Here is a 27,934-nt window from a genome sequence, read left to right on the forward strand (position 1 = left end):
GCTGAACTGTTGCACCGTGCTTAACGAAGAAGCAGTGATCAGTCTCAGAAGACACAAGAGTTGGAGAAAATCTGCCTCCACCATGACTTCCCTTCTGCAGGAAAAGCTGTATGAAGTCCAACACCAGGCTCCTTCTCCTAGCAAAGACATTTATCACTTCACCATCACCAGGAATGAGGCAAGTGCATTCTCACAGGAATGTTTACTCCCTACTCTAATAGTACCTATGAGCTATGCTGTAGAAATTTGTGCACAGGGTTGGTGCAAGCAGAATAGACAACCTAACCTTCAGCCATGTGCCTTCCTCAATTATATTTTAGTATCCTAGGCACCCCTACCTGAGATTTTAATAATTACACCTAACAACATGATAATCCAAGCACAACCATTCCCAGAACAATCCTGTACAAATTCAGAGTTGGATCTCATACTTAAAATATTACCCCCCCCCCCCCCCCCATTTTCATAGATAAGACAATTGGGGGTAGATATGATAGAGTTCTACACAAAATCCTGAGTGGTGCAGAATGTGTAAAAGTGAATCATATATATATTTATTTTTATTTTATTCTTTCAGGAGTACAAAGATGAGGGGGACACTCCAGGAAGTGCATGAAAATACTTTTAAAACAACAAATAGTTAAGTTCTGTAACTTGTTGGTAGAGGATATGTTAACAGCAGTAATTATATCTGGGTTTAAAAAAGATTTGGACAAATTCCTAGAGGATAAGTCCATAATCAGATATTAAGATAGATGTAAGGGAAGCCACTGCTTGCCCTGGGATCTGTACATGGAATCTTGCTACTATTTGGGATTCTGCCAGGTACTTGTGACCTGGAATAACCACTGTTAGAAGCAAGATACCAGCTAAATGGACCACCAGGCTGACCAAATATAACAATTCTTATGTTCTTAAGATTTTGAGGTAGGATAGTCATACTTCTTTCATTATTTTGCAAAGTACTCTGTCAAATACTGAGCCTTATTCAGTGATATTCTACTTTTCTCATCCCATCAGAAAAATACGGAATAAAAAAAAAAGTGGAAAATCGCTGGACTAAGGGCTCCTTTTACTAAGCTAAAGAAGCACTGCCTGGATTTTGCAGTCCCCAGTTATGTCTAACACCAGCTCTAGCAGGATATATATTTCAAATCTGATATATTCTAATCACAAAATAGAAATAAAATTATTTTTTTCTACCTTTTGTCGTCTCTGGTTTCTGCTTTCAATCTTCTTTTCACTCTCTTCCTTCCAGCGTCTGCCCTCTCTGTCTCTTCAATCCAGCATCTGCTCCTTCCATCCACTGTTAAAACCACGGGCTCGCAGGGCTTCCCCTCTCCCTTCCTGCTGAAATGCGCTCTGCACAATGTTTTGCGGTCTTTCAAAACTTTTTTGAGGACCCATCTTTTAAAATTGGCCTTTCAATTTCTACAGCCTATCTAATTACTGCCTGTGTCTGCCCTCGTTCAGTGTTTATTATTTTTCTTTCTGTTCTGTCCCTCTGTCTTTGCATTTTATGTAGTTCCTTTCCTTCTTAACAAAAAAAAAAAAAGGTGAAAGTAAAAAAATAAAAAGGTCACGGCTCAGACGGGTATGCGCAGACCATCTACAGATGGTCTGCGCATGCGTGGGGATCACACAACAGCGATCTGTGCCAGCAGATGGGGGCGTTCCTCCAATCACCCCCATCTACATATTTTAGGGCTCCTTTTACAAAGTCACGCTAGCGGGTTTAACGCACACGATTTTTCATCACGCGCTACCCCCCGTACTGGCCGAAAAACTACTGCCTGCTCAAGAGGAGGCGGCTAGCGCGGCCGGCAGTTTAGCGCACGCTATTACGCGTATTAAACTGCTAGCATGGTTTTGTAAAAGGAGCCCTTAGTTTAGAGAATTTGTCGGACCTGCCTGGATCGGGCCCGATCCAGCAGGTTTATGAATCTAGCCCTAAATACCACTGAATATCATTGGATAGGCAGCAAGAAGAAATTTAACTGGGCAGAAGCTCTTCTGCCCAGTTAAATCACTTTGAATATTGGATAGAAACATAGAGTATGACGGCAGAAAAGGGACGACGGCCCAAATCTGCCTACTCAAATAACCCACCCCCCTAAGCACTTCCTCGAAGTGAACCTACATGTTTATCCCATTTATTCTTAAAATCTAGCACGTTGCTGGCCTCTACTACCTGGAGTGGAAGATTATTCCAATGACCAACCACCCTTTCGGTGAAGAAATACTTCCTAATGTCCCCATGAAATCTCCCACCCCTGATTTTTAGCGGATGCCCTCTTGTCGCCATAGGTCCTGTTAGGAAAAAGATGTCTTCTTCCTTCTCCATACGGCCAGTAACATATTTGAACGTCTCTATCATGTCTCCCCTCTCTCTGCGTTTCTCGAGAGAGTATAGCTGCAACCTACCTAGCTGTTCATATGGGAGATCCTTGAGTTCCGAGACCATCCTAGTGGCCAATCTCTGAACCGACTCTATTTTCAGCACATCCTTTCGATAATGTGGCCTCCAAAACTGAACACAGTATTCCAGATGTGGTCTCACCATTGACCTGTAAAGCGGCATCACCACTTCGAGCTTACGGCTGATGTAACTTCTCCGGATGCAACCCAGCATCCGTCTAGCCTTGGATGAAGCTTTCTCCACTTGATTGGCAGCCTTCATATCTTCACTAATGATTACTCCCAGGTCCCGTTCTGTAACAGTTCTAGTTAAGGTCTCGCCGTTCAGAGTGTAGGTTCTGCAAGGGTTTCTACTACCAAGGTGCAAAACTTTACACTTCTTGGCATTAAAGCTCAGCTGCCAAATAGTAGACCATTTCTCCAGTAAAAGTAGGTCCTGTGTCATATTGTCAGGATGGTTAATAGAAAAATTAAATTGCTCGTGAATTAGTGGTTAGCTTGCTTGTTGACTACAATGGTATTTGCTCTTTTATTCTCCAAGAATAACCTAGTAAGAGAACTTTTTAGTTCTGAAGGAAGATCCTCCAAAACTTGTTACTTAGCAGGTTAGATTTTTTTTCTAAATTTCTATACCATTTAAGACCTAAATGGTTTACATGGTGTTACATACATAAAGTTATAAAACAAAATAAAAACATGTAAACATTAACAAACAATCCTCAGAAAATCAACAATAGAGAAATAAAAGCCAAAAAAAGGCCTTTACGAACAATTATGAAAAAGTTCTCAAAAGTTGGCAGTCATGAGGAATCAATATCTAGAAAAAGGCATTTACAAACAATTGTGTTTTAAGTAGTTTCCTAAATTTGCCTTTTTCACAACATTTCCGTAATTGACTCACAAGTGAGTTCCACAATTTAACCTCTGCACAACAAAAGGTCATTGCGCTGGTCTCAACATATTTTGGGTTAACTTTTACCTTTACTAGAGCTGAATTTTCAGAGTGCAGTAGTCTATTCGGTAGATAGTTATTCATCTTGCTCTTAAATAATTCAGGTATAATACTGTACAAGAATTGATGATAAATCATCACTGCTGTGTACTGAACTCTGAAAATAACTGGCAGCTACTGTAATTGTTGGAGATAGGATGAAATATGAACACATTTCGACGTTCCCATTATCAATCTGGCTCCTGCATTTTATACAACATGCAGTGCCTTGCACCTCGTCTTAGTTATTCCAAGGTACAGGGCATTGCAATAATCAAGCCTCGACAAGACCATCGCTTGAACAACAGTACGAAAATCAAAGGGCGACAGCATAGGTTTCACTCGGTGCAATAAGGGTATCTATGCAAAACATGCTTGTACTGTCTTAGCAACTTGTCAGTTCATTGTAAGGCCTGAATCCAGCCTTACGCCTAAGATAATCATTGACTCACTCACTAGAAGTACATCAATTACCTTTAATTCCTTAGGCCACTTATGATCAGGTTTTCCCACAAGCATGGAAAAGCCCTCTGACTGCATTAAGGCAACACACATATGCAAATTTAGTAAAAGATGAATAGAACTATTTTATTACCTGTAATTCTGCAGCAAAATGACAAAAAAATTCCTTTCCTCAGCCAACTATGGAAGATATGAGCATTTCCCCGGAGTTTGATATCATTTTATCTTTCCTTGTATCTTTTTTTTCCCTCCAAACTGTTAACTGAAATTATCTAGTAGCTTCATTGGCTACCTCTGTTGTCAGAGGAAGCTCAGTTGACCAGTGTCAGCGAAGAAGGCCTTCCTCAGAAATTTATGGTCCCTTAGCTTGAAAAGATACTCCTATGTTTTTGTTTTTTTTAAGTCAAGGTTTGTTTATTAAAGTTTTCAAAAATACAGAATAAGGATGAACATTTCCAATACAGGAAGAATATGTGGTACAATAAACAAATGAGTAAACAATCTAAGTCGAACCTATGAAGAAAAACTTCGGCAGGCAACAATTCAAAACTAACACAAGAGCGTACCACCTAGCTAATATTGGCATCCAAATATATACAAACAAGCACGAATCTGATTAAAATAACATAAATAAGAGAAAAATATCAGTGGATACTGAGTTGGTAACATAATACAGGAAAACAAACATGAGTAAAGCAATGCAATTGAATATGACAAATGAATATGACAAAAGTGAAAAATGAAAATGAAAAAGAAGAAAGAGAGAAAGAAAAAGAAAGAGGAGAAGAAAAACAATAAGAAAAGCAGAGAAGGAGAGAAAGAAGAAAAAGTGGAAGCAAGAAATCAAGACAGATTAAGTTGTAAGTACAAATGTAGGGAATTCCATTTAGTTTGAAAGAGAAGAAACCTGTTAGAGGCTTTGGCTAAATATACCTCGGTCCTGTAGATGGAACACACCAGATTCCACCATTGGGAGTGTGAAGCCTTAGATAAATCTTTCCATGAAGCCAATAAAACCTTGAGAGCTAGAGAAAGTAAGAGGTCCATGAGAAAATAATCAGAGTCAAGTAACTCATTAATTAGGGAAAAGGACTTTAGTAAAAGCATCTGATATGTCAAGGGGATATTTATATGAAAGATAGAGCATATTGTGCCCCATACAGAAGTCCAATAAGAGTTAATAGAAGGGCAGGAGTAAAGAAGGTGTTTCAATGTACCCTCAGATAAATCACAAGTCCAGCAATTCTTAGAAAAGGAAGGATTGATGCGATGAGATTTTACAGGGGTCCAGGGGGCTCTATGAAGTAGGAAGAATAAGTGTTGGAGAATGGAGGCGGATCTGGAGGTATGAAAGGTAGATTTAAAGATGGAAGTCCAGGCTTCCTCAGAAATGGAGATCTCTAAGTCAGCCTCCCAAGCGGACTGCAGGGGAGATAGTGGAGAGGGTGAGAGGGTTTTAAGATATTTGTAGAAGTGAGAAGCAGTATGTCCCAGTGCTAGATATTGTTTGGCAAGTGTGGCAAGGGTGGGGGTAGGGGAGAACACAGTTGACGTGAGTCCTGATTTTTTAACTGAAGATTTAAACTGTAACCATCGGTAAAAGTTCGATTGAGTGATTGTAAAATAATCCATGAGTTCACTAAAAGTAAGAAAAGTCCCATTTGGATGACATATGGACCCAATATCCCAAAGTCCGCGGGAGTACCAAAAGGGCCATGAGATAGAATTTCCATCAATCCGGATAAATTTATTATACCAAAGGGGACAATAAGCAGATTTATTCCATGGAACTTCTAACCGATGGTCAAGTTCAGTAAGAACTTTATAAGTAGTCCATAGGATGGGATTCTCAGACATATGAGGTGGGTTCGTTGTACCTATTAATCGCATAAGAGGAAGAGGAGATACAAGAGAAGATTCTAATTGTAGCCAATTGGGCAGGTCTATGGAAGAAGAGGAGGAGATCCATTCTGCTCCTTGGCGGAGAAGAAATGCTTTGTGATAGTAGAGAAGGTCGGGAAAATTGACACCCCCTGATTGGGAGGGAGCTTTCAATTTTTGGAGTGAGATTCTATGGGGTTTGTCGTTCCAGAGAAAGCGTGTTAAGATAGATTCAACTTGTTTATAGAAGGTAGGAGGGAACAGAAGGGGGAACATATTAAGAATATATGTTATTTTGGGAACAATCATCATTTTAATAGTATCAAGCCTACCCCACCAGGACAGATGAAGCGGAGACCATGCTGCAAGGGTGGATTTAATCTGGGTAAGAAGTTTAGAAGTGATTAGCTGTGTGGAGGATCTAAGATCCCTATCAAATGTTAAGCCCAAATATTTAATGCTCGCAGATACCCAGGTAATGGGTTGTGAAGGTATGGAAAAAGGAATACATAGGTCATTGAGAGGCATGATTTCAGTCTTATCCCAATTGATTTTATATCCCGAAAGCGTAGAGAAATTATTGATTAGCCGATTTAGGGAAAGCAAAGAGGATTCTGGATTAGAGAGATACAGCAAGACATCGTCTGCATAGGCCGATATTTTGAATTCAATGTTTGCTATTGTGATGCCTCTGATGTCTGGAGAATGCCTAATAGCTGCAAGCAGGGGTTCGAGGGCCAGGTTAAATAATAACGGGGAAATGGGACACCCCTGTCGCGTGCCTCTATGTAAAGTGAATGGAGGTGAAGTGTCATCATTCACAATGAGTCTGGCAGTGGGAGACTGATATAGTATGGAGACCATATGAATGAAAGGTTTTGGGAAACCAAATTTGGAAAGTACAGCAAATAAATAGGACCATTCCACCCTGTCGAACGCCTTCTCCGCATCTAAGGAAACCAGTGCCGATGAGTTAGCGGTCGACAGGGTGGAATGCAATACATGGCATAGTAATCTGGTATTATCAGCACCATACCGACCCTTTAGAAAGCCAACCTGATCCCTGTGTATAAGTTTAGACATAACAAGTTCCATTCAAAAAACTAGAATTTTTGCATAAATTTTGTAATCCAAATTCAGTAATGAAATAGGGCGATAGTTCTTTACAAGTTGAGGATCTCTATTTGGTTTTGGTAAAACCACAATGTTCGCTTCTAGGAAACGGTGCAGGTTGGTCGAATTCGCCAGGAGACTTTGATAGTATGAATGAAGATGAGGAATTAAAAGAGGGGAAAATGACTTGTAGAATTCCGATGAGAGACCATCAGGACCAGGGGATTTAGCAGGCAGAAGTGAAGTGATGGCTCGGGCAATTTCTTCAGTAGAGACAGGTTGAGCTAACGACTTTTGCTGAAGTTCTGTAAGAGTGGGTGAGTCGAAAGAACGAAGAAAATTGTTAATGTCAGTGTCCGTCGAGGAGGTCTCAGAAGTGTACAGATCTGCATAGAAGGATCGAAATTCGTCTAGTATGTCTTTAGTGGAGGTGCGGAGATGACCATTGCTGGATTTAATGTGTGTGATTCGGTGTTTGGAGCGACGTCCTTTAAGATAAGTTGCCAGTAGGTGTCCTGCTTTGTTGGATGAGGCATAGTAGGTAGTTGAACGACGAAAGATTGTAGCAGATGCCATGGAACTGAAGATTTCGTTATATTGGAATTTGAGTCTTTGTAGTTGCTTATATAGCAAAGGATCATGACTGGCATACAGACAAGTTTCATGAGAGTGGATGTCTAGTTCCAATTGATGTAGCGTAGCTTTTTTCTTCTTGAGTTGATATGCTGAGTAACTTATAATCTCGCCTCGGAGCCATGCTTTATAAGATTCCCAGACTATGGAAAAGTCCATATCTGGTGTGATATTTGTATCAAAGAAGATGCGAGATTTATTGTTGATATGGGAGAGAAAGGATTCATCTTGAAGAAGAAAATTATTTAATTTCCAGTGCGTAGGTTTGGTCAGTGGAGACCAGTTGAGGAAACATGAGACCGCCGCGTGGTCTGATATTGTGATGTCATGTATTTTAGATGCAGAGACACAATTAACTATATCTTTGGAGCTTAGGATATAGTCTATCCTGGAGAAGGAATGGTGAGGCGCTGAATAGAAAGTGAAGTCTTTATCTGTGGGGTGGAAGATTCTCCATATGTCTGACCATCCATATGTCTCCATCAAACGAAGAACCTCTGTCCGGACTCTGAGTTTGGATGGACGACAGGAGGAGGATCTGTCTATGAAGGGATCCAGCGGAAAATTGAAGTCTCCTGCAATTATTGTATCAGATGTTAAGGAAGAGGTGCAGACAGTCCGGAAGTGTTGGAAGAAGGCAGGGTCGTCAGCATTAGGAGCATATATATTGAGGAGCTTCAGAGGCTTCCCGGAAATGGAGCCCTCAAGTAGTGACCATCGACCATTAGGGTCAAAGTGATGTGAAGAAAGTTGGAAATTTAGTGATTTTTTCATTAGAGTTAGGACCCCATTTTTCTTGTTTAGGGCAGGGGCTGCAAAACAATGTTGGACCCAACCTCCGGACATTTTCTGAGCTTCCTCCAGAGTGAGATGAGTCTCTTGAAGCAGGCATATATCAGCATTGAGATGCTTAAGGTAATGTATAAAGTTTTTTCTTTTGATAGGACTATTGATTCCTTTGACATTCAGAGTTACCAAATGTATGTTAATCATGAAGATGTGTGCGCAGGCTCAGGACGATGGTTGAGAGAAGATCGAAGGAGCAGCAGCCAGAACATTTACAAGGATAAGCTTCCAAAATGTGACAAGCTGATGAAAAATGGAGAAAAAGAAAAAAAAAGAAAAGAAGACTCATGCTTGGAATGTGAGCGAACAAGATAACAAACAAAGAACCGTAGATGGGATCCCGTGCTGTTAAGAGGATCTCAGCTTCTTCCTCTCTGTAGCCCATAGGACTGTAACATGAAGTTGAATGCAGCTCCCAGGAGAGATGGAGGAAAAGGAATGTAAAGTATGTCAATTCAGGTCATAGCTCCCACTGTGTCATCCAGAAAGCGTTGTAGGTCAGATGGTTCGTCGAAGTTTTTGGTGGTATTGTGGTATGTTACCCGCATTCTGGCTGGGTAAAATAATCCGTATTGCGCCCCGATACTCCTATGTTTTGATGGGATACAAGGAACTCCTTAAGATCTGTAAAGTATTCATTGATAGAATTGTGCTGCATTATTGTCCTGTCAATTTTATCTTTCTTAATAAATATCAGGAGCAATTCTATAACATGGTGCCTCCTGTCAGATGTGCCGATGCCACATGCTGCTAATTATATAACTTCAACTATCTTAAACTTCCAGTATACTTTATGATAAAATTATTTTTACCAAACCTTAAACAATCAAGGATGGTAAAGATCATCAGAGGGTCAAACTACCCCAGTGGTTCACGTGAAACAAATCACTGAACCCGATCTTCATAGGATCAATTGTGCATTATTTTTATACTTTTTTAACATTTCTTTTTAATAAATCTTTTTAGTAAAGTACTTAGCTTGAAAAATTTTAAGGGAGTGCCTCCACCAACATGTCCATGTTTCAAATGCTTTCATCAGGGTTGAAGCTCCCGAATTAAATCTAAAAAGCACACAAATAAATAAATAGTGTTACCCCAAGAGAATTTCCAAGTATTGTTCTCTTATTTTAAATCTACTAATCCGGATATCTATCAATTTATCAAAATCTATTACTTATTAGTAAAGTCGTCTCTTATTCTTACTAAAAAGATTTAAACTTACTATCATGCTTTTAAGAAACCGCTTCTTACCATAGATAGTCATGCTTTTGACCCGAACATGTTATAACCCGAACTTCTAAACCGAAACTAACAACCTGATTGGAGCGGATTCCCTCTGAATAAGACAGGGGAAAACCAATTTATTTAACGTTATAAACTATTTTAAATTATGTTAAATGATTTTAAATGATTATTCATTGATTTTAAATAATTATTCATCCATGGGCAGATCTAATACTATTCAAACTAAAGACATCCAATCAATCTCTTCATTCAAACCATTAGGTGACAAGGTATTTAAAAAATATATCCACTTTTGTTCTTTAGTATTGAGAGCTTTTTTTGATAAGCCTGTGTATCAAATTTTAATTAAAACTCAAAACTTGACATGAAACTTGAAAGTATAGAATACTAGTGTAAAACTGAATTGGCATACCTACATTTAGGCATGACTATTTAAGCCAGATTAATAGCAGGCACAAACGGATGTCTAACTACAGCCATATACTCATTGGGCCTGATTCTGTAAAGAGTACCTGCCATTAGATGCCTAGATAGGCGCGCCTAGCCAATCTAGGCACCCAACTTAATTTTTTAATTGGTTCAGTCAGCGCTGTTAATTGAACAGCGCCATTAAAAACCAATTTTAAAAAATTAATTTTTGAGTAGGCGCAATGTAGGCGCCTACCTGAAAAATGGGCATGGTTAGGAGGCGGAGTTTGGGCATGGAATGAGTTAGGTGCCAGTATTTTAGGCCAAGAAAACCCTGACCTAATATACCAGCGCTTAAATTGCAGATGCCTATAGGTGCCTAATTCGGTTTAGGTGCCACTAGATGCGATTCAATAAACAGCTCCTAATTTGGAATGACAAGTGGATTCACAACCCCTTGCAGTTACGTGCTAAGGCACATACACACTACTTTTTAGAACAGCACGTAATGCAATTAGACTTTTGGCACTTCCTCATGCAAAGCATGGGTAATTGCAAGCTGCCATTTATAGAATTACCCTGTCTGTCTTTTTGAGGATAGGTTCCCAAACCTGATCTTCATATTCCAGCTGCTTGCTTCTATAATCCATTGAATGCACAGCAAGATGCACCTAGTTTATCTCCCACTTCTGCTGCTTATTCATTCCACGTTTCACTTGTTTTCAGGTTATTTTGAGATCTTGGAGTGTTTCCCTTCGGGCTGAACATAGGAGCTCCCTTCTAAGACCAAGAGAAGTCAAGAAATCTCACAGTGAATTTTTGATGGATGAACAGTTACATAGCAAGTATTGAAACAGATATCAGTGCATTAGTACTACCCTTGAACATACTTGATAATTTAGATGATTCTGGTTAAGGTTTATATAGTTTGATGGATTCAGGCCTTAGACACCTGGCTTTCCAGTTCAAAGTGACACCTGAGTAGTAATGAACACATGCTATCGCCATCTACTACTACTACTACGACTATCATTTATCATTTCTATAGCACTGAAAGGTGTATGCAGCACTATACATTTAACATTCAATAGATGGTCCCTGCTCAGAAGAGCTTACAATCTAATTTGGACAGACAGAAAGGACATCTCTGGGTTGGGGTGTTTCTAGTAGAAGGAATGACACAATGGGTAAAGGGAGTGGGAGTTAAGAGTTGAAATAATCTGATGACCATTTCTGGACTGTGCAAAATGGATTGAGTGGACAGGTCTCAACATCATAATTGTTTATAATGGGTACATTAGTAAATAATCTCAACACAAAAGGTTGTGAAAAAGCATGGGAATGGATTTGCTTTCTGGGTCCTGTAGGTGGTTCTTATAATGGTCTACTGTTGCTTGTGCTGTGGTAAAATTGAAACTTCTAGAGTACAAAACTGTCAATGACTCTTTTGCTTTCTTGAACAATATTCAGATAAAGTAGTGCGGTCGTCATGTTGGTCCACTTTAAAAGTAATAATCCAAAATAAGGCAAAAACAAAATTATATCATCTTTTTTAACTGAAAAATAAACATCAATAAGAATTAAAGAAAAGAGAAAGAAAACAAATGCACAGTTATTGAGCCTACTAGTCTCTCTCCCTTTGCCCTCACCAGTCTTCCAGAGATCCATCTATTTTCAGTGTTGATACAAATTCCAAATGGAACTGGTAGCACTTATAGTATGCTCTGGAACTCATTATTAGAGCAAGTAGTAGAAGCAGTTAATGTTGCCGGCCTGAAAAAGGTTTTGACACATTCGTGGAAGCAAAGTCCATAAATCATTGTTAAAATAGATTTGGGGAGGGGTTACCAGTTGTCCAGGAAACTTGAACATGTCCTCTTTTCAGAGGACTGTCTGGATTCCTGAGGGGATTTCCAAAACCCAGCAGTTTGTCCGGGTTTTAGAAGGCCACGAGCTCGGACCATATCTGGAGGACCTCTGAGAATGAGTGGAGGCAATGTGATATCATCCCATCACATCCACGCATGCTCAGAGGCCCTTCAGACATGGCCCCAAGCTCAGGGAAGTTCATGTGGGGTGGGGCTGGGGGCAGAACTGGGCATGGCTGGGGTGGAACAGGGCAGGCCCACGTGTCCTCTTTTTTGCCAATGAAATCTGGTAGCCTTACCTTGGAGTTAAATAGCATGGAATGTTACCACTTTCGGGGATTCTGTGAGGTGCTTGTGACCCAAACTGGCCACGGTTGGAAACAGGAGCTAGATGAACTCTTGGTCTGACTCAGTATAGCAACTTGTTTAGTTCTTATGTTCCTGAGCAGCTAAACTGGAAAGCTTGGTACTGCAGGATGCTCTTTCAATAAAAGGCATTGTGTAAATCCAAATAATTGTTTGAAGCATATGAACATATGAAATGCCATGGTGGATTAAACCAAATATCCTTCAGGCTTGTATCCTGTTCCCAGCAGTCCTGATTACAAGGACCCAGGGTTGCCAACTAGCTAATGATTCATCCAATAGGGTTGATCCAATCCAGACTTTACCCTATTGCATCCATGGACTTGTAGTTCTAATTTCCAAACTGGATTCCCTAGGAATAGCAAGACTACAAGTCCCTAGATCAATAGGTTAAAGCCTGGCCTGGATCAACCTTCTCTAGTGAATCTGGAACTAGCTGGCAATTCTACAAGGATCTGGTAGGATTCCAAAGTAAAGATCTATTCCTTCTTTTCAAGTTTATTCAACACTTGATATACCATCTATCAACTAGTACCTAGACGGTTTACAATGCTAAAAAAATATTAAAACTAGATAATATATATATATATACTGTGTTTCCCCGAAAATAAGACAGTATCTTATATTAATTTTGGGTCCAAAAATGCATTAGGGCTTATTTTCGGGGATGTCTTATTTTCTTTTTCATGTACAACAATCATCTCTCCCTTCTTCTCCTTCACCCCAATACTTCCTCTTTCCTTTATCCCCCTGTGCAGCAGAACCCTACTGACCCTCCCACTGTAATGTGGCAGAGGGAAAGCCCCAGTGGGGAAGACCACGAAGCAGCCCGTTCAGAGTGCTGCCGTGGGCTGCTGCTTTAGGAGGCCTCGGAGCGGAGGTATGTCAGGTCTCACCAGGGTGGGGGCTGCTGAATTAATGAGTCCAATTTTTTCAGCAAATCAGGCAACACTAGTGTCAGGGATGGAGTCGGGGAGTGTCAGGAACATTCGGGAAGGGGGGGGAGCTTCGAGGATCACTCTTAACTAGGGCTTATTTATGGGGTGGAGCTTATATTAGGAGCATCTTTAAAAATCATTCTAGGGCTTATTTTCAGGATAAGTCTTATTTTCGGGGAAACAGGGTATTTAGAGGTTCAATGGGTTAGACATGGACGAACAGAAACAAGTGGACCAAGGGGGAGGCAAGAGTAAAATACATCAAGATAAAATAAATAAAAAAGGGTGGTAAGAGGGGAGGGAGAAAAACATAGAAGGGGGATTGCGCTTCTTAAAAGCCGTTGGTATTCATTATAGTGAATGGAATAAGCAGGATAGAGGAATTGTCCATTTTTAGATTAGAAAAGCATCTCTAAATAAGAAAGTTTTTAGTTTGGTCTTAAATTTATCCAATGATTCTTCCAGTCGGATGTCTAATGGAATAGCATTCCATAGGGTGGGGGCTCTGACTGAGAATATAGGGGTTCTTTTATCAAGCCGCACTAGCGGGGTTAGCACATCGGACATTTCATCATGCGCTAACCCCCACAGCCGGCTAAAAAACTAATGCCTGCTCAATGCAGGCATTAGCGGCTAGCGTGGCAGGCGGTTTAACCTACCACAGCTTGATAAAAGGACCCCATAATATTGTGCATAGTATCTAAAAATAGCTTCCTAATGGATGGAATAGTTAATAAATTCTGACTGTTAGATCGTAGTGTTTGAGGCGATAAGATATTTATCAAGAAATGCTGGTGAGTTGGTGAGTTTCATCTTGAAGACGAGTAATAGTATTTTATAGGTTGTCTGGTGCAATACTGGAAACCAATGGGCTTCACGGAATAAAGGGATGACATGATCATATTTCCTTGCCTTGTACATGAGTTTAATAGCTGTGTTTTGGATGAGTTTCAGTCTGCGTGTTTCTTTTTGCGTTATTCCATGATATAAAGGCTTACAATAGTTGATGTGTTATTTGCATTCAGGGATAAGTGGTGGTTTTCCTAAATCTACCTTGCTAATAATATTTTATGGATTTTTCCTCTTAGAACATGTGTTTAAAAAAAAAAAACCTTTAAATTGTGCATGGTACACCATTGACTACAACTGAGCCTTGGCCTTCCATTTTGAGTGGACAAAAGCCCTTAGACAGTCTACCCAATTTTGTGTTTCCTTTGACCCCAATAGGATGGGGACCAGTGGCATACCTAGCATATGTGACACCCGGGGCCCATCATTTTTTGGCACCCCCCTCCCCCCATCTGTATGAAAAACATGATTTTTAGTAACAAGCCACACGTCACACATGAGTACCTAGGAAAAGACAGCAACTTACATATTGCAGTGAGCAGTACATCAATATACCCATTGTAAAACTAAACAAGCCAGACTAGTACAGATCAATCCTACACCATCAATCCTAACAGAAAACTATATCTTTAGAACACACAGAACACAGAAAATACCTTCGCCTAGTATGGAATATGTCATCACAAACTAACCCCTCCCTCTTTTACAAAACTGTAATGTGGATTTTAGCCACGGTGGTAACAGCTCTGACGCTCATAGAATTCTGAGCATCAGAGCTGCTACCACCACAGCTGGCGCTAAAAAACGCTCTACAGTTTTGTAAAAGGGGGCATAAAATAGAAATACATAGACAAAGGTTAAATTGAACCAGCAAGAAGCTGGACTCTGCATACAATGCAACACCACAGAAACAGTGACACATGTCTCCTAAAGCAACAAATAAATAGAAAATTTTTGTTCTACCTTTGTCTTCTCTGGTTTCTGCTTTCCTCATCTTCTTGTTACTCTCTTCCTTCCATCCACTGTCTGCCGTTTCTCTGCCACTATATGGCATCTTCTTTCCTTCTATGCCCCTTCCAGTAACTGTATGCCTCCCCCTTCCATCTCTCCTTTCAACCCCATTGGTCTGGCATCTCTCTCCTCTCCCACACCTCTCTTCTGCAATCCCTTTCTTCCCTCATTTTCCTTTTCAATTTATTTTCTGCATCCATCTAGATTACGTTCTTACTACCCTCTCATCAATTTCCTTTTTTATTGTCTACCTACAGCTCGCCACCTCTTTCCCTCACCCCCTCCAGTATTTCCCTAACTCAATCCTTTTCCCCCATCATGTGCCCTCCTTTTATTTATCCCCTCCTTCCATCATCTGCCCACTTCTCTCTCCCCCTTCTCTCCACTTCCATCATCTGCCCCTTCTCTCTCTTCCCCCCCACTTCCATCATCAGCCCTCTACTCTCTCCCCATTCTCTCCGCTTCCATCATCTGCCCCTTCTCTCTCTTTCCCCCCACTTCCATCATCTGTCCTCTTTTCTCTCCCCACTTCCATCATCTGCCCCTTCTCTCTCCCCCTTCTCTCCACTTCCATCATCAGCCCCTTCTCTCTCTTTCCCCCACTTCCATCATCTGTCCCCTTCTCTCAATCTCTCCATCCACCACAGGCCCATCTTTCTCCCTGAGCTTTCTGATTTTGGCAACAAGATCGGCAAGGCCCCCCCCACCCCCACGATGGCACTGAGCGGCATCGGCGCCTCCCTCCGCGACGGCACTGAGCAGCATCGACGCCCCCCTACCCCGCGACAGCACTCAAGTTTGGCCTCCTTCTATCGGCATCAGCAGAATTTCAGATCGGCAACAGGTCCTCAGTCAAAAGCTTCCCCTGACTGAACTGTCTGGGCGGTAACAGGAAGCTGAGTCAGGGGAAGCTTTTGACTGAGTACCTGTTGTTGATCTGAAGTTCTGCTGATGCCGGGAGAAGCAGGCCGAACCAGTGGCATACCAAGGGGGGGAGGTCTGCCCCGGGTGCAGCCTTAGGGGGGGTGCACAGCCGGAGAGGTCTGGAAAATTCCTGGGCTGCGACGGCACTCAGAGGCATCGGCGCCCCCCCTCTCCCCCACGATGGCACTCAGTGGCATTGGCGCCCCCCCTGCCCCGTGACAGCACTCAAGTTCGGCCTCCTCCTGGCATCAGCAGAACTTCAGATTGACAACAGATGCTTAGTCAAAAGCTTCCCCTGACTCAGCTTCCTGTTTCCGCCCAGACAGTTCAGTCAGGGGAAGCTTTTGACTGAGCACCTGTTGCCGATCTGAAGTTTTGCTGATGCCGGGAGGAGGCCAAACTTGAGTGCTGTCACGGGGCAGGGAGGGCGCCAATGCCGCTCAGTGCCATCGCGGGGGGGGGGGCGCCGATGCCACTCAGTGCCGTCGCAGTGGGGGGGGGGCCTTGCCGATCTTGTTGCCAAAATCGGAAAGGTGAGGGAGAAAGATGGGCCTGTGGTGGATGGAGAGATTGAGAGAAGGGGACAGATGATAGAAGTGGGGGAAAGAGAGAGAAGGGGCAGATGATGGAAGTGGAGAGAAGGGGGAGAGAGAAGAGGGCAGATGATGGAAGTGGGGAAAAGTTAGATAAGGGGCAGATGATGGAAGTGGGGAAAGAGAAGAGGGCAGATGACGGAAGTAGAGAAAAGAGGGAGAGAGAAGAGGGCATATGATGGAAGTGGGGGAAGATAGTGAAGGGGCAGATGATGGAAGTGGAGAAAAGGAGGAGAGAGAAGAGGGCAGATGATGAAAGGAGAGGGGAAAGAGAGAGAAGGGGCAGATGATGGAAGTGAAGAGAAGGGGGAGAAAGAAGAGGGCAGATGATGGAAGTGGGGGGGAAGAGAGAAGGGGCAGATGATGGAAGTGGAGAGAACGGGGAGAGAGAAGAGGGCAGTTGATGGAAGTGGGGGGAAGAGAGAGAAGGGGCAGATGATGGAAGTAGAGAAAAGGGGGAGAGAGAAGAGAGCATATGATGGAAGTGGGGGGAAAGAGAGAGAAGGGGCAGATGATGGAAGTGGGGGGAAAGAGAGAGAAGAGGGCAGATGATAGAAGTAGAGAGAAGGGGGAGAGAGAAGAGGGCAGATGATGGAAGTGGGAGGAAAGAGACAGAAGGGGCAGATGATGGGAGTGGGGAAAAGGGGCAGATGATGGAAGTGGGGAGAAAGAAGAGGGCAGATAATGGAAGGAGGGTGGAAAGAGAGAGAAGGCAGATGATGGAAGTGGAGAGAAGGAGGAGAGAGAAGAGGGCAGATGATGAAAGGAGGGGGGAAAGAGAGAGAAGGGGCAGATGATGGAAGTGGAGAGAAGGGGGAGAGAGAAGAGGGCAGATGATGGAAGTGGGGAAAGAGAGAGAAGGGGCAGATGATGGAAGTGGAAAAAAGGAGGAGAGAGAAGAGGGCAGATGATGAAAGGAGAGGGGTAAGAGAGAGAAGGGGCAGATGATGGAAGTGGAGAGAAGGGGGAGAGAGAAGAGGGCAGATGAAGGAAGTTGGGAAAGAGAGAGAAGGGGCAGATGATGGAAGTGGAGAGAATGGGGAGAGAGAAAAGGGCAGTTGATGGAAGTGGGGGGAAGAGAGAGAAGGGGGCAGATGATGGAAGTGGAGAGAAGGGAGAGAGAGAAGAGGGCAGAGAATGGGAGGAGGGGCTAAATAAAAGGAGGGCACATGATGGGGGAAAAGGATTGAGTTAGGGAAATACTGGAGGGGGTGAGGGAAAGAGGTGGCGAGCTGTAGGTAGACAGTAAAAAAGGAAATTGATGAGAGGGTGGTAAGAATGTAATCTAGATGGATGCAGAAAATAAATTGAAAAGGGAAATGAGGGAAGAAAGGGATTGCAGAAGAGAGGTGTGGGAGAGGGAAGGAGAGGAGAGAGATGCCAGACCAATGGGGGTGAAAGGAGAGATAGAAGGGGAAGGCATACAGTTTCTGGAAGGGGCATAGAAGGAGAGAAGATGCAATATAGGGGCAGAGAGACGGCAGACAGTGGATGGAAGGAAGAGAGTTACAAGAAGATGAGGAAAGCAGATACTAGAGAAGATCAAGGTAGAACAAAAATTTTCTATTTATTTGTTGCTTTAGGAGACATGTGTCACTGTTTCTGTGGTGTTGTATTGTATGCAGAGTCCAGCTTTTTGCTGGTTCAATTTAACCTTTGTCTATGTATTTCTATTTTATGCCCCCTTTTACAAAACTGTGGAGCGTTTTTTAGCACCAGCTGTGGTGGTAGCAGTTCTGATGCTCAGAATTCTATGAGCGTCAGAGCTGTTACCACCGTGGCTAAAATCCACATTACAGTTTTGTAAAAGAGGGAGGGGTTATTTTGTGATGACATATTCCATACTAGGCGAAGGTATTTTCTGTGTTCTGTTGTTCGAAAGACATGGTTTTCTGTTAGGATTGACGGTGTAGGATTGATCTGTACTAGTCTGGCTTGTTTAGTTTTACAATGGGTATATTGATGTACTGCTCAGTGCAATATGTAAGATGCTGCCTTTTCCTAGGTACTCATGTGTGATGTGTGGCTTGTTACTATAAATTATGTTTTTCGTACAGATGGGGGGGTGCCAAAAAATGATGGGCCCCGGGTGTCACATGTGCTAGGTACGCCACTGGGCCGAACTTGTGTGCTGTCGCGGGGCAGGGAGGGCGCCGATGCCGCTGAGTGCTGTCGCGGGGGGGGGGGGGGGGGGAGGGAGGCGCCGATGCCGCTGAGTGCCGTCGCAGCCCAGGAATTTTTCAGACCTGTCCGGCTGTGCCCCCACCTAAGGCTGCACCCAGGGCGGGCTGCACCCAGGGCGGACCGCCCCCCCTTGGTACGCCTGGGGACTGCCATCATAAACATACTTTATACAATTGGCTAGCAGATTGCATTTCCTTTGCTTATGCTCAGGATGGGCTGAATCTGGCGGGTCATGTCCAGGTTCATAATATCAAATCTATGGCCTTTATTTAGAAGTGGTATAGCCATGGGTGGGCCTAGGAGCCTGCCTCCCCACAACTTTGGGCTTGGGTCCCCTCCAGAACTGCAGCAGTCCTTTACCTTTTCTGGTAGGCATGTCAAAGCTCCTCTAGCCAAATAAATTTGGTACCTGAGTCAATCCCCTCCTCCTTAATACAGAAGTTAGTAGAATTCCTTCAGCCACTGATGCCAGAACATCTCACACATACTCAGCTGGGAATCTGAGCATTGTCATGGGAGGAAAATAAGACATGAAGGTTGCATTCTCAAATCTGCAAATGTTATTTTTCAGTAAATAAAAATATTCACAGAAAAGTCCAGCACAAATGTCTGTAGGGATAACTGTATGCATAGAAAACTTCAAAGTGAAAGTATATACATTTACTTTCTTCAATGCACATGCAAATTGATTATATGCCCGTTAATTTGCAGGTTAATATGCTTTGAATGAATTTTGCAAAACCTAAATTTTCCAAGGCGCACTAACAACCAATTATGCATCTAATTAACAGTACAATGATAACTTCTTCCAATCCAGCCCTGAGGTTTGCTAATGAACAATGCACTGGAATGGACTCCTGCCTTTTCCGAGGTTCTGTCAAAAATTCCAGCTCATTTCTACTGATGAAATCCTGAATTATGTAACATAGTAAATGACGGCAGATAAAGACCTGAATGGTCCATCCAGTCTGCCCATTAGTTATACCCATTAAAAATACATGATTAAATTAACTTGTCTCTCCATTAATATTTCTGGGTCATAGACGATAAAGCCCACCTGGTATTGTCTTAGGTTCCAAATGCTAAAGTTGCCGTCCAAGCTCTCTCCAGCCTATCCATCCATCCTGTTTGCAGGATATCTACCATAAAGTCTGGCCAGTAACATCTCATGTTCCAAGCTACTGGAGTTACTGCCCTCCCCAGCCAAGCCTACACCAAATCACCACATATGGGACACAGACTGTGCAAGTCTGCCCCGTACCGGCCTTAACTCTTTAAATTTATATTTTTCATTTTCTAATTAGAGATCCTCTATGTTTATCCCATGATTTTTTTGAATTTCATCACCGTTTTCCTCTCCATGAGAGGGCATTCCAGGCATCTACCACCTTTTCCGTGTGTGAGCTGAATTACATAATAAATTCACCATTGATGTTACCTAGTATACTGTTGCTACTGTTACTATGGAGAGCACCAGTGTATCATCAATCACATTGCCAGCTTCACTGCAGCTTGAAAGGCCTTTGTATTGTTTGTAGGGGGTGGCATAAAAGCTTTTTAAAATAACTTCTTTGGTATCTTTACTGTTTATCTAAGGACCAGAATGCTTATAACATGACAAGACCACGCCTCTGTGGTTCTTGATCTTTTGCGCCATGGTGACATTTGAATTGAAAACATACTCTGTTCATTTGTCTGAGAAGTTTAGCAAACATGCCTGGGCATTTCATTCCTCATTTGTAAGATCATTGTATAAAGCTGACCTGTTTTACATGAACATTACATCTTTCTCAATAGCACATTTTAAATTCAGGGATTATAGTAGGGGTTTTCTTATCTTGTAAGCATTTTCTGTTTCGCTCCATGGTTCGACTTCACATTGAGTATTATGTTCAGTTCTGGTTGCCATATCTCAAAAAATATATAGCGGAACACCTGGCCTTGGTCACACATGCAGAACATAGATAACTCCTATGCAAATACAGGACCACAAATTAAAAGTACTAATATATACAAACAAAACCCTAAGATGCAAAACTCTGCATGCAGTACAACCCCCAGAGATTCGCGGGAGCCAATCAAAGAAGCCACTGAGCGTCGAACAGGCAGCACCAAAGCACCACTCCTGCTGGTTGTCGCTCAGCGGCAGAAGAAATCAGCTGCCACTGACGGGGTTAGCAGCGGACAGGAGCGTGGAAATCTCGCTCCTGCCCGCTGCTCTCCTGGACCACCAGGGATCAAATTTTTGGGGAGGCCATGGCTCCTGTGGCCCCCCCTCATTCCGGTGCCTATGGAAACACCCATTTAGGCCGGCTAAAACTAAGCCTAAATGCCTATGCCTAAGTTGTACATGGATCGGGCATATTCTATAACAATGTGCACAACTTTTAGGAATGCCCATGATCCGCTTATGCTCCTCCTCTGACCATCACCTTTTCATATTCTTGCACTAGAACTAGTACATAGGACTAGATTCACAAAGCAAACTGATCGTGTACCGATCAGTTTGTGAGCCCTTAGCGAGCAGATTTCCCTCTGGCCCGATTCACAAACCTGTCCTGTGACACGATTAAAATCCGTGCATGCAAATTAGGGGAAACGGCATGCAAAGTAGGCAGGGTCACGATTCAGTAACCTGAAAAAGGAAGGCTTGCTGATTCAAAGTGAAGTGACTGCTGAGGACCAGTCGCTTCACTTCTTATCGAGTCTCCTGCCCTTTAAAACCACGGGCTGGTAATTTTTACAGAATACAAAAAAAGGAATTATTTCTTTTTTATATATTCTATATAATTGCCAGCCTGTGGTTTTAACCCGCCCCCCCCTGCGCCAATGCCCCTGTGCACTGATGCCCGCCCCCCTCCCCGCACCGATGCCCCGCCGAACACAAGGCAGGAGGGATGCCATCTCCCTCCTGCCAGCGCAAATGCCACCTGGCCGGGCCCACCTCCCTCCCTGTAGTAGGCCATCCGGGTGGCTGGGCCCGGCTTACCCCGTCCCCGTACCTTTAGAAACAGGAGCATGAGGGGTGCCCAGTCCCTCCTGCTCCTCAGGCCTCCCGAGTCCTGTGATCTTCAAGAGCAGGAGAAAGGGCAAAGTCCTCCAGCTTTGTGTCATTAGAAAATTAATTACCTCATTACTTATTCCCATCTCTAGATCATTGATAAATATGTTAAAAATCCATGGTTCCAACACAGACCCCTGGGGAACCCCACTGTCTACTCTTCTCCATTGAGATTTTTGACCATTTGACCCTACTTTCTGTTTTGTATCATTTAACAAGTTCTTAATCCACAATAGGACATTACCTCCTATCCTATGCCTTTCTAATTTCCTCAGGAGTCCTTCATGAGGTACTTTTATAGGATCACTTCATTGTGTTTGCTGTTTGGAGGCTTTCACTGACATAGTTTGTCCTTTGGTATATTTCAGAACAAGTAAAAATAATTTTTGACAATGATATGCTGCAATATACTGTGAATCTGTGTGAGGGACATTATGATTTCATTGTCCGAATGCCCAGTAACCTGATCCTGCACATTTTGTCATTTCTTGATATGGATGACATCAAGCAACTGTCAAAGACTTGCAGAAAGTTCCAGAAGGTAAATTTTTCTGTTCCTATATGAAATTGAATTGGTCTCATGATGGGGTAATGTACCCTAAGCATTGTCATTTGGTAGCTGTAGCAATGGTAAATCTTAATTCCAGAGAGGTAGACTGGGGCTTCATATGAAGTTGGGGTTGTTGTAGAAGGGCTGATGTAGGGGGCTTCAAGAGCCTATCTGCTTTGAGAGGCCATTGGTGGCTGATGAATAATGGGAAAAAGTAGGAGAGTTGGGGAGGGGGAGCAGATTCTCCTCACCAATGTTTAGAGAGAGGGAAATCCCTCCTGCTAACCAACCCAAAGTAAAATAGCTGGTGAGCACAAAGAGTTTCCCAGGAGCTACCTTGCACATTCCATGCTACTGAGGGAAAGTATTTTTATTCCTTTGGTTATTTTTTTTTGCATATCAAGTTAGCATTTTACCAAGTTGTATGCGTAATGAGTCCTCTGTGTGGGACTGACAATGACCCCTGAAGTCATACAGACATGAAATGATAAGTATCTGTTGGTAACACTTACATATTCCTTCTCCTGTCCTTTTCTTAAATTCACAGCCCCAGGTAATGGATCCCCAGTGGGAACACTCTCATTCACCTGTCCATTGCAGGCAGGAATAATATCCGCCTCCAGAAACAGTTTATATAAAAATCCCTGGTGGGGAGATGATTTGGAGTTATGTAACTAGATAATATGGATTGTATTATTGTATTGCTCTACTTGTCCTCTGGTTGTAAGGTCATCAATAAAAACTGTTTCACTATATAAAAATCCCATTTGCTGAATGCTTCCGAAATAGAAACAAATACTGTATATAGCAGTAAAAACAGTCAAGCATATTGTCCACAGAAAAAGGGTTACACAATGTCAAAAAAATGTCCAGATTGATCACTGTTCAAACACTTTTCTCTTTCTCTCTGCCATTTCTGGCTCACTCAAAAATAAAGGTTCTAGACTTAAAAAACAAACAAACCAAAAACCCAAACTAACTTTGAACGAATGGGGGATTACATCAAGAAATTGTCGTCTGTTTGGGAACATCTGAAAGGAGTAGAAATGCAATGGGAAAAACTGAAAGGTGTTATTGTAAGGGTGACAAACCTTTTTGTGATGCAAGCAAGTAAAAGTAAGAGGAAAAGAAGGCCCCTTTGGTTCTCAAAAGTAGTAGCTGAGAAGGTAAGGAATAAGAGGTCAGCTTTCATAAACTAGAAAACATCGCAGAAAGAGGAAGACAGGCAAAAATATCTGGAAAAGTTAAAAGAGGCTATTTGAATAGTCAGGAAAGCAAAGATACAAATGGAAGAAAAAGTAGCAGACATGGCAAAATGGGGAGACAAGGCACTTTTTAGATATATCAGTGATAGGAAGAAATGCAAAAGTGGCATTGTGTGACTCAAAAGTGAAGGAGAGGAATATGTAGAAGCTGATAAAGAAAAGTCTGAATTGCTTAACAAATATTTCTGTTCTTTGTTCATGGCTGAAGCACTGCGAGCAGGACCACAGAAGACAAACACGAATAGGGTTAAAGAAATGATAGTCCCTGATCGATTTTCAGAGGGCTGTGTTCTTGAGGAGCTAGCTAAATTAAAGGTAGACAAAGCAATGGAGCCAGATGGTATACATCCGAAGGTGCTGAAGGAACTTAGGGAAGTTCTGGCAGCTCCGCTGACTGACCTTTTCAATGCTTCTCTAGAGTCAGGAATGGTACTGGAGGACTGGAGAAGAGTGGATGTGGTCCCTTTAAACAAAGGTGGAAGTAAGGAAGAAGTAGGGAATTACAGGCCAGTAGGTCTGACTTCTGTGGTAAGCAAATTAATGGAAATGCTTTTAAAACAGAAGTTTCTGGAATCTGGTGGATTACAAGACCAGAGGCAACATGGATTCACTAGAGGTAGGTCTTGTCATACAAACCGGATCACTTTCTTTGACTGGGTGGCCAGAGAATTGGATGGAGGGAGTGCACTAGATGTGGTGTATTTAGATTTTAGCAAAGCCTTTGACAGTGTTCCACACAGACGTCTAATAAATAAATTGAGTGCCCACGGGATGGGCCCCAAAGTAACAGGCTGGGTCAAGAACTGGTTGAGTTGGAAGATGACAGAGGGTAGTGGTTAATGGAGATCACTCTGAGGAAAGGGATGTTATCAGTGGTGTGCCTCAAGGTTTTATTCATGGGCCTGTTCTGTCAGTTAAGATATGCCTCTTTGCAGATGATATCAAAATTTGCAATAGAGTAGACACTCAAGATGGTGTGAATAAAATGAAGAAAGACCTAGCGAAGCTTGAAGAATGGTCTGAAATTTTGCAGCTAAAATTTAATGCTAAGAAATGCAAGGTCATGCATTTGGGCTGCAAAAACCCAAAGGAATGGTACATTTAGGGGAGAAGAACTTATGTGCACAACAGAAGAGCAGCACATGGGTGTGATTGTATGTGATGATCTTAAGGTGGCCAAACAGGTTGAAAAGGTGATGGTGAAAGCTAGAAGGATTCTAGGGTGCATCAGAAGAGGTATGGCCAGTAGGAAAAAGGAGGTATTGATGTCCCTGTATAAGACTCTGGTGAAACCTCATTTAGAATATTGTGTACAATTTGGAGACCGCACCTTCAAAAATATGTAAAAAGGATGGAGTCAGTCCAGAGGAAGGCTACTAAAATGGTGCGTGGTCTTCGTCATAAGGCATCTGGGGATAGACTTAAAGATCTCAATCTGTATACTCTGGAGGAAAGGCAGGAGAGGGGAGATATGACAGAGACATTTAAATACCTACGTGGCAGAAATGCGCATGAGTGGAGAAAAACAGACCTCAATATTCTGGCTCTAGAACCCTAAAAGTGCCGAGTGAGCCACTCAGCATTCCCGCAGGGAGATCCCTCCAGATGAGCATGGTGTGTAAACGCTCCTACAGCCATTTCCTCCCTCAGCTATGGAACCAGTTACCCTCACAGATAAGGTCACTAGACTCACTAATGACCTTCCGTAGAGTAGTAAAGACCTTCCTCTTCTGCCAATCAGACCATCAGTGACCAGCTTCCTCATTTTACTTCTCCACTTGTCTTTGTGCATATTGATGTAACTGTTCAATGTGGATGAATGTGAAAATTCTTGCAAATCTCCATCAGCACGTTTTGGTTTGCATATCTGAGCTTTTTGCTAGCGTCATTTTTACAGGAATAACACAACTTGCAAGCTGCATCATTCAATTTATATAGTAATGAGATATGTTGCATGCTTTGCATCTTATTAATGTGTATCCCACAGTACCTTAAATTAATGTGTGTTATGATAATATAAGATATGTTATTACAAATTATGAGCATTATGGCTATAATGCAGCCTTAATAGTCACCTCCCTTAGACACTTAGGGCTCCTTTTACAAAGCCGCGTTAGCGGTTTAATGTGCGTAAAAGCGCATGCTAAACTGCCGGCTGCGCTAGACGCTAACGCCAGCATTGAGCTGGCATTAGTTCTAGCCGCGTAGCATGAGTTTAGCGTGCGCTAAAACTGCTAACGCGGCTTCATAAAAGTTTGTTTACTATTTTATGTGTGATGTCATTAAAGAATGCCATGTCTGCCTTTCAGCTATGTAACAGTGAAGAATTCTGGGAAAAAGTCGCACTGCAGGAAAAGAGGCACTCTATTGATTTAAAGAAATTAGTACCTGGCAGGCTGAGGAGCTTCTATCAGAAAACAGAGCGTCCACACCACATGCAGAGAAGAAAGAGCACCATGTTTTAAAAATGGATCTCTGAAATTAATTCAGGGACATCAAGAAGTCCATAAATACTGTGGGGCTGGTTGCTTCCTCATACTGTACCAAGATAGAAACAATAGTGCATTAATTTACTCACTCACTGCTGGTGTATTTCATTTGCCAAAATTATTTTGATGCAATCTATGGTTTTATCATGTTTAATTTTCAGAAAATTAAGAGAGTAGTTTCTCACATGCATTAAGGGACAAATTCTATAACCAGCGCCTAAATTTAGGCGTCGGTAAATGCCCTGCCAATGGTCATAAACGGCAGGGTTGAAGCGCCTACCAACACCTAAATAAAAGGTGGCTAGAATGGTCTCTGGAATCATGGCTAGGTAGTCGCTTTAGGCTGCGGAACGCCAAAGTAGGCGTGGCCAGCACCCGAAGTTGTGTTAGGTGACCTAAAGCAGCTACCCAGCCGTGAATCACACCAAGATAGGCGTCAGAAATGTAGGCCCAGGTAACAGATCGTGGCAGGAGAATCCCCCCCCTCCTCCATCAGCAGAGTGGCAGGGATTCCCCAAAACCGTGATTCTTGGGTGCCAGTTACAGAATCGCAGTTTTAGGGAGTCCCTGCCGCTCAGCTGATTTTGGAGGGGGAAATTCCCCTGCCACGATCTGCTGAGAGCGGTTGCGGCATGGAATCCCCATACCCAACCTCAAATCAGTCAGCAGGAAAGATGCCCACCCCCCACTAACATCTCTGGCAGGAGGGATGCCCAATCCCTCTTGCCGGAAACCCCCACTAACACTACCACCCCCCCGAAACCCACCCAGATCCTTCTCCGTACCTTTTAGTGGAAGGCCTCCCTCTGGCTGGCAGGCCCACCTCTTCCAAATGGTGGGCCTACCCCTTCCTGGTGCATCCTGTGATGTACCAGGGAGGGGCTTAAGGCCAAGATTGGTCCAGGTGTCTAAAGCCCCTCTCATATGTGATGATTTTAAGGTGGCCAAACAGATAGAAAAGGCGAAGATTAAAGCTAGTAGGATGCATGTATCCATAGGGAGAGGAGTGATGATGCCTCTGTATAAGACTCTGGTGAGACCTCATTTAGAATATTGTGTACAATTCTAGAGACTGCACCTTCAAAAGATATAAACAGAATGGGTTAGTCCAGATGGCAGATACTAAAATGGTCAGTGATCTTCATCATAAAGCATATGGGGATAGATTTAAAGATCTCAATAGGTATACTTTGAAAGAAAGGTGGAAGAAGTGAGATATGATAGAGATATTTAAATACCTACATGGCATAAATGCGCAGGAAGTAAGTCTCATTCAATTGAAATGAAGCTCTGAAATAAGGGAGCACAGGATAAAGATGAAAGGGGATAAATTCAGAAATTACCTGAGGAAATATTTCTTTAGGGGTGGTGAATTTATGGAATGGCCTCCCGGTGGAGGTCATGGAGACAAAGTGTATCTGAATTCAAGAAAGCTTGGAACAAGTACATAGGATCTCTAAGGGAGTGAAAGGGAGACTGGATATGCCATATGTTTATCTGCCTTTGTTTTTCTGTTTCTCTGTTAATTCCATTAGCACGCACTTAAGGCTAGATTCACAAAGCAAACCGATCGTGTACCGATCGGTATGTGACCGGATTTCCCTCAGGCCCCATTCACTAACCTCTCCTGTGATCCACTTCGAATCCGTGCATGCAAATGAGGAGAAGCACATGCAAAGTAGGCAAGGACGCAATTCACAATACAAATTGTCCAAACCGACTGGGCTGGCCGATCATCCCAAGAAGCGGCTGCTGGGGACCAGTTTCAGAATGTCTTTCCAACTCTCCAGCTCCATAGAAGCCCTGCTCTGCCCCGATCTGTCTCCTGCCTGCTCTCCC

At 42.7% G+C, this 27,934-nt stretch overlaps 1 protein-coding gene across 1 annotated transcript; it reads left to right on the forward strand.

Annotated features, from left to right (window-relative positions):
* On the forward strand, nt 1-27,926 carry LOC117362867 (F-box only protein 36-like). Its single transcript, XM_033949936.1, has 4 exons — nt 1-178; nt 10,724-10,838; nt 22,160-22,332; nt 25,916-27,926. The coding sequence occupies exons 1-4, from the start codon at nt 83-85 to the stop codon at nt 26,069-26,071; spliced, it is 540 nt and encodes a 179-aa protein (XP_033805827.1). The 5' UTR covers nt 1-82; the 3' UTR covers nt 26,072-27,926.
* Nucleotides 27,927-27,934: the final 8 nt, after the last annotated feature.

This window comes from Geotrypetes seraphini, chromosome 6, assembly GCF_902459505.1.
Source record: "Geotrypetes seraphini chromosome 6, aGeoSer1.1, whole genome shotgun sequence".
Taxonomy (NCBI): domain Eukaryota; kingdom Metazoa; phylum Chordata; class Amphibia; order Gymnophiona; family Dermophiidae; genus Geotrypetes; species Geotrypetes seraphini.